This window comes from Numida meleagris, chromosome 13, assembly GCF_002078875.1.
Source record: "Numida meleagris isolate 19003 breed g44 Domestic line chromosome 13, NumMel1.0, whole genome shotgun sequence".
In the NCBI taxonomy this organism is placed as follows: Eukaryota; Metazoa; Chordata; class Aves; order Galliformes; family Numididae; genus Numida; species Numida meleagris.
Genome location: NC_034421.1, coordinates 13,572,246 through 13,579,530, shown reverse-complemented (window position 1 = coordinate 13,579,530; position 7,285 = coordinate 13,572,246). Strand labels below are relative to the sequence as shown.

At 55.7% G+C, this 7,285-nt stretch overlaps 1 protein-coding gene across 7 annotated transcripts in view; it reads right to left on the bottom strand.

Moving 5' to 3' along the window:
- CFAP70 (cilia and flagella associated protein 70) overlaps positions 103-7,285 on the bottom strand; it is a 24,328-nt gene continuing 17,145 nt past the window's right edge. For 3 of the 7 annotated variants that reach the window (XM_021411364.1, XM_021411363.1, XM_021411368.1), the window contains 12 exons: positions 6,951-7,076; positions 6,367-6,500; positions 6,151-6,266; positions 5,808-5,990; positions 4,793-4,903; positions 4,184-4,272; positions 3,334-3,486; positions 2,442-2,603; positions 1,918-2,007; positions 748-849; positions 494-541; positions 103-250 (listed from right to left, as the gene is read on the bottom strand). In XM_021411364.1, the coding sequence (XP_021267039.1) occupies positions 170-250; positions 494-541; positions 748-849; positions 1,918-2,007; positions 2,442-2,603; positions 3,334-3,486; positions 4,184-4,272; positions 4,793-4,903; positions 5,808-5,990; positions 6,151-6,266; positions 6,367-6,500; positions 6,951-7,076 (1,395 nt within the window). In that variant the 3' untranslated portion in view covers positions 103-169. Of the gene's footprint in view, positions 251-493; positions 542-562; positions 850-870; positions 1,237-1,276; positions 1,454-1,917; positions 2,008-2,441; positions 2,604-3,333; positions 3,487-3,596; positions 3,823-4,183; positions 4,273-4,792; positions 4,904-5,807; positions 5,991-6,150; positions 6,267-6,366; positions 6,501-6,950; positions 7,077-7,285 lie in introns of those variants that run through there. The other 4 variants (XM_021411366.1, XM_021411365.1, XM_021411367.1 and 1 more) reach the window with 4 other exon arrangements.

Below are 7,285 nucleotides of genomic sequence, written 5' to 3'. Positions count from 1 at the left end.
GGAGGGGGCGCTGCGCTCCCGCAGCCCACAGCGCGCCCACGCGTGACCGGGGCCCCGCGGTGAAGGCGCGGCGCGGGACGCAGCAAGGAGCGGGAGCCGGGAACGGCTGCGGGAACGGCTGTAATGGCTCCAGCGCGGGTCTCCACCCCCACGCGTGACCGCCCCGCGCTCAGAAGGACGGGTCGCCGAAGCCGACGCGCTGTTGGGCGGCGTGGAGCTCCTGCAGCAGGGCCGCGTCCTCCAAGCCGAGCTGCGGGGACAGGGCGTCAGGCATCCCACGAGCGGCGACGCAGTGCAGGGATGAGATCCCCCCACCACCCCCCCGCACCCCCAGAACCCCTGTGATAAATGGCAACGGCCCCTTCCACGCTCTGCCCGTAGCTTTAGCGAGCTTGGAGCGACGGGAGAGGAGTAGCCGCGGCTGGGGAGCCGAAAGAAATACCCCACGCACACAGCACGCGTGGAAGGACGAGGGCTGGGTGCCCGTACCCACCTTCATGGCGTACTTGTAGCACTGCTCTGCCTCCAGCCGCCGCCCTCCCTGCAAAACAGCACAGCGGGGGAAGGGAGGGGAGGGGAAGGAGCGTGGGGTGCTCAGGGAGCTCACAGCCCGCACTGCTGGGCAGCAGGGAAGGTTGCTGCTTGTGCCATCTGAGCGCTGCACTGATTGCTCCCCCAGCCCTTTGCACCGCTGGGATGCACGCAGTGTTCTTCAGGCTTCCCCCGAGGAGCTGGCTGGGCGCTCACCTGCAAGCAGACGAGGGCCAGGTAAGCCCACACTTCAGCATTGCTGTTATTCAGGGCGTTGGCTTCAGAGAGAGCATCCTCTGCTTCCACCATCTCTCCCAGCTTGAGGGGAAAAAAAGAGAGGTGTGAGAAAAGGCAAGCAGTAAGCAGAAACAGCTTCGTAACTGAGCAGGCACCTGCTCCAAAAGCCAAAAACCACTACAACTGCAGCACCCAGCAGGGCTGCTGGTGCTGAGCTGCTCTGACAGGGAGGTGGGCACAGCAGGAAACCAACAGACAGGGTACCAGCACCTTAACCTGCGAGAACCAAGCGGTCCAGCCCCATCACGAGCCCTCAGGACCTGCTGGCACGCACATATCATTCAAACCACGACTCTGGTCCTGATGCCTCTTCCCACAGAGGCTCCCTGGGGGCAGGAGGGGCTGCAGCCAGCTCCCAGGACACCGCTCAGCTCCCTTATTTCGGGGGGTCTGCATCTTTGTGAGAGGCTTACATTTATCCAAAGGGGAAACAGAGGAGTTTGAGTACCTCCGTTTGCTTCCCTCGGCCAAACCCCTTTGGAGGGAGCCCACAAGGTGTACCCCTGGGAGACGCTGCGCTGCTGGTGGCTGCGTCTGGGTGTGCTTGGCAGCCCTTCAGAGGTGCTGCATTCCTCCGGGCAGGGAAAGCACCGAAGATTCCTCTCTGCTGACAGCCTGCTCGATCCTTTGCGGTGGCGTGCATAAAGTTAAGAATCATAAAATATCCAGGTTGGAAGGGACCCACAAAGATCAAGTCCAACTCCTGGCTCCGCACAGGAGCGCCCCAAAAAATCAGACCCTGTGCAGGTGTCATGTGCAGGCAGGCACTTGGGGCAGAGCCCAGGCCCAGGTGATGCACGTGCCATGACATCCTGGGGTTGGGGGCCCTGGCAGCGGGACAGGGAGGGGAGGAACGCTGCCCCGGTGCAGTGCTGAGGATGACTGTTCTTTTTTCCACCTCCCATACAAGCAGCCCAGGGTGCCACCCTGTGACCGTGACAGTGTACAGCACACAACAGCTTCCAGGAGCGCTGGTTTCACAGTTAAACTTCTCTTCAATAGATGGCACCGAGTAAAAGCAAGCCCTGCACGGAACCAGACACGGCACAGATGATGTGAACCTGGGATCTCACACCTAACTGCACTTACCCTATAGCAGGCGATTCCCACTCCCAGCCAGGTGAGACAGGATGCAGAGCTCTGGCAGGCCTGCAGGTAGATCTGCTTCGCTTTGCCATACTGCCAGGAGAGAAACAATCACGTTGTTCTCTGCATCCCTTCCATACAGCCCCTGTCCTCAGGAATCTGCCCAACACCCCGTCCCTGCTGGGGCTCAGGCACCCACTGTCCCCACCACTGCTGGAGGGCTGAGAGCTTTCCCACTGCCCCCAGAGCTGGTGGCTCAATGCTGCCAGGAACTCATGCAGCAGTGTAAGAGTTGCCCTCATCGATGCAACAATGAGACTGTCTCAGCAGCACCCTGAGACTCGAGTCTGGCACAAAGGAGTGGGACTGCTCCTTGCTCCAAGGACTCCAGCGCTCCATGAGGTTTTGCTGCGTTGCTGCATCTCAGCTGTAGCTCCAGGTAATGGTGTTCTGGACCTGGGGTCTGCAATCTACTGGTACTCACTTTGTGGGAAATGCCCTCCTTCCGCTCCTGCTCGGCTCCTCACCTCTTTGTCCTCCAGGTAGATGGAGCCCAGGTGCAGGTAGACGAAATGCATGTCTGCAGCATCCTCCACAAAACTGACAGTTCGCTCGTAGCACTCCTTTGCCTCCTGCAGGTCTCCCTTCAGGTAGCACAGGTGCCCCTTCTGAGCCCAGACATCGGGATTCTGTGCACACAAAGCCAAGAGTGAGATGTGGCTCGGAGACAGGCAGGAGAGAGACCTGGAGGAGGACCCCTGTAATCAGCAGAAGGGGAGAGCTGACAGCTATTTGATTAGAACAGGACAGGTCTTATGTACGGAATAAAAATCAAGTCAGCAGGCTGCCTGCGTAACACCAGCAATGGGAGCCCCCTCCAGCCTTCCCTGCAGGGTGTCCTGGCCCCTGCAAGGCTCCCAGGTACCACGAGTACACAAGCAGCATTTGGAGATGGCAGCTTTAAAGCACCTTCCATTCAACCCGACTCTGAAAAGCTGCCTTCTCTCTCTGCTGAACAGCGACCTTGTTCCTCATGAAACAGGGGCTGACTCACAACGTGGGGAAAAAGGATCAGGATATACACGTTCAAAGGGAAAAGAAAAGCAGACAATGCAGAGAGAGGAGTCCTCGCTCAGAAATGCCGCCTGTCTGTGTGGAAGATGACAGACAGCAAATGATACACCAGGTAATGAGGAGGGCAGCTCTGCAGCCACAGCCTGGGGTGGTTCATCAGCTATGATTGTCCTCCCCCAGAGCAACTGCTGCAGGTTAATATTAGAATTGCTCAAGTGGAAATGAAGCACGGACTCTAGGTTCACACACACACACACACAAACAACACAGGTGGAGTCTGTCACGGCGTTCAGCCTGCCTGCTGCTTTGGGACGGCGTCCCGCACCCGCAAACACAGAGGATTACCAGGAAGTCAATCCTAATGGCCTTGCAGAGACATTCTTCACATTTGGAGAACTCTTCCTTCAGCAAACACGTCCGGGCCAGCGCCAGGTAGTATGCACTGGAGGGGCCTCCCTGCTGGCTCAGCAGCTCGTGGGCGAGCGCCATGCGAACAAACTGCAGAGGAATGGCACACCAGCGTGGCTGGGGGAGCAGGCAAAGCACAGGAATCCCCAGGAGGACGCTGCTCCTGCCCTGAGCTCGCTTCAAGGAGGGCTGCCTTGCACCTGTTTGACTTCCACAAACAGGAGATGGGAGATTTCATTCTTCCTCCCCTTTGAAAATTGACCTCCCGTTACTTTTAGGTCTGTTTGGCTTTAAGCAGCTCTTTCTGCCGTGTAAAACGAAGGCAGACAGCTTAACATGGCAGTCAGAGAAGCGTCGCAGAGATGGCTGTGTGGAACGGGGACATCCCACAAGTGACACAAGAACTGCTCTGCCATAAGCAAATGTCTGAAAGAAGAAAGGAGTACTGATGTATTGGAAGCATCACAGTAATGCTTCTCATCTCTGAATGTACACAGGGCAGCCCTGCACCGCCTGGCTCGTCTGCTCCCTCCACAGCCATGCAGAGCTCGAACACTCCCAGAGCCCTGTCTGCCTGAGGTGTCTTCATCCCCAAGCAGCAATTTGGGCTGTACACTCTGCCTTGGCCACAGGTTTGCATTTCTGGGCAGTGCTTTTGCTGCTGGGGTAGCCTCAGCATGTTCTCTAAGCCCAAGAGGGGTCGTTGCTGGAGCTTGCCAATTTGGTAGTAACCCAGGGAAGGAGACTGCAAATCCCTTCCCTCTCCTCCACTCCGTGTTGAGCTGACCTGGATGGCATTGACTTTCATCAGGAATTCCACTGCCTTCATGAAGATTGTGCAGGGAGGCTGGCTGTGTCCTGAAACAGGGAACGGCTCTGCAAGAAAAAGCATCTCCATCAGTCCCCAACTGAAACAAGAGCAGGGCTGAGCCCCTAGCAGGGACAGAGGAATCCCACCAACACAGTGTAAAACCCAGAAGATGGCAGGGGAGGCTCAAGCAGCTATTAATTTGGCATTTCCTCCTGAAGGGCCTCGGTTTTTATGAATATGAGAAAAGAAACTACGTTCTTGAGTTTTCCGGGCCAAGCCAAGAGGAAGAAAACAGAGATTTATAACTGACACTTGTTAGAGTTAACTACAGCGAGGCTCCTGCCTCCCCAGAGCAGCCCAGTGGAGCCAGAAGGCCGCAGCACTGCCATCTCTGCCATCCACAGGAAAGTGGAGCTTTGCTGCAGATTCCCCAGCCAGGAGGAGAGAGCAAGGCTTGATGTCTCACCTTGGCATCAGGACGGCCACAGCCCAGTGCTCCCAAGTGATTTCCCTCCCTCTTGTTTGCATAAAGCCACCTCCCAGCCCTGGGCTCTCCATTCCACAACCAGGTTACCGCTCCCTGACCTTCTGGGGCTGTCTCTGATTCTGGAGCCTCTTCCTCAGCTGCTGCAGAGGCCAGGGCATGCTCCTCTCCTGCCTCTGGTAGCCTGTTGGCTGAGCCATCTGGAACCCCCTCTGCAACGAGACCCCCAACGGCCATTAGGTGCAAGCAAAAGAGTTTGCCCTAAACTGGCCCAATTTGGAGCAGAACTCCAGAGAAATGGGAGAAGAGAAAACACACAAGAACTACCAGATTTCTATAAATAGGATGGAAATAGCTTGCAAGAGGTAATACCAGGCTCTGGAGTCTTGAGTACAAGATTATCATATGAAGCTAGACATAGATATAAATGAGGCAATATCCCTCCCTCTGGTGTATGACACTGGAGGCCTGCCCGCCTGCGGCACTTTGCTTGGAGTGGTGATGGTGTCAAAAATAAAGCTAGTCAGTATTTTCCACAGCCTTGCCAAATAAACATTTAGGACTTGGGACAGAAAGCCTTGGCTCGGGGTGATGCTGGATTCACAGAGGCCCCAAAGGAGGCCTTCAGCTCAGAACTGCCTCCAAGCAGCTGTTTAGCTCCTCGTGAACTGGTCAGACAGCGCTGTCCAAGCTGTGTTGGGAAGTCACAGCAACAGTTTCATGAAAGCTAAACCTGGAAGACCTTAAATTGCACCAGTCACAGTGGCAGCCCTACCCTTCCAAGCCTCAAAAGGTATATTTGCTCTCCCCAGTCGCTCTGGCCACTGCCCACGCATGTATATATCAGCAGGACTGGGCTGGGCCAGAAAAATAAATGCAAAGACCGGTCCTTTTCTTAGGCTCTGGATAAGATCGGCTGTGTACCTGTATTTCAGCCTCAGCATTTAAAGCAGTGCACTTGCCACTGCTGTCTCTGGCATAGTTCATAGCGTGTTCAAGTTCACAGCCCACCACTGTGTCCTTTACCCATCGTATTTCTCCTCTGTGGTCTCACTGTTCTGCTCTGAGCCCCTTCATTGTGGCATAAGGGCACCTCCTGGTTTTGCTCAGCATTACCTGGCAAGAGCTGTTCTGAGCCTAGACTGGAAGACCTCACAGACGTAGCACTGCTTTGCTTTTTCCCTCCTTCTCCCCCAGAGATGCTCCTCTCCCTGGCCTGCTGTGCCTGGAGTTTCTTCTTGGCTTCACGGAAGGCCATTTCTGCCTGAATATTATTATTCTGCAGCTCATAGAACAAACCTAGGAAATACAGAAATAGCAGCATGAGCAGAAATCTAGCCCTTAGCAAAACCCTTCCCTTAGTCCTCAGATTACAGCAGTGGGGAGGAGGAGCAGGAGCAGAAACAAGACTTGGCTCTACAGGAATGCCTTCAGCACACAGGCTGGCTTGCTTTTGTACCTGAAAGTGTCCAGGCTAGGACACTGCATGGCTCCAAGCAACAAGCATCCTCAAAGAAAATCTCTGCCTCTTCATAGTGCTGCAGCACAACTGCCACAATTCCACAGAGCAGCAAGCTGGGGACAGGGACAGGAGCAGACAGGAGAGCCTTGCAGGCCTCTGTCAGCAGTGTGCAGGGCACCCATCACCTTCTCACCCACTGGGAGCACACAGCACCTTTGCACGTGATGTGGGTCCAGAGAAAGAGCCTCCCGGAAGCACTCCTGGGCTTTGAGGGTGTCCTCGAGCAGGAGGCAGAATGCCCCATAGTCCAGCCAGTACTGGATGTTGCGCTGGTCCCGAGCTATCCTCTGGACACAAGAGATCAACACTGGAGTGAGGGGTCCCGCCATCAAACTCAGCACGCAAAACGCACTGGGGAGACAGCTCTGCTATGACCATGGCTTTCCTCTGGCTGAGTTTAGCAAGTATCAAGCCCTTGTCTATCACACGCTAGGGTTTCCCTTCATTGGGATCATTCTGAGCTTCCTCTAAGCTTCCTTCCCCTATCAGTATCCACCAGCTTGAGCTGGCCCCCTCTTAGTCAGCGTGCCTTTTGGACCAGATCATCCCATTTCCCTTGGCCTTGAAGCTGAAGTCTCCAGCAACCCGGCCAGCCACTGCCTCACATCCTCCAGAGAGCAGCATCTCCCTAGGAAATCCCTCACGCATTCAGTGTGAGTATCCTGCTCATGTTCACCTCCACCACGATGGTATGCTGCCAGCCCAGACACACGGGATGGAGGCAGGGGCTCCTTTACCTGCTGGTGGTAGAGCGATGCCAGCTTGTAGTCCTTGCTGACTTCAGCTTCACGAGCAAAGAGGCAGAGCTGCTCGTCAGTCATGCGGATTCGAGGGGCAGGGGAAGCAGCTTCTTCATACAGTAGCTGGTAAGGAGTGAGACAGAGTTAGCCCCAGCCAGAGTTAAGAAGGAAGGTACGAACACTTCATGTGATCCCATGACAGCAGCAGTCCCCAGCTCAGCACTGCACAGAGCACACCTTGGCACAGCTAGGGCTGGCTGGGTTGGAGAGCTGTTCCAGCCTCCAGCCTCACAGTCCTGTGAAGCAACTGCCATCCCCAGGCACTTCTACCA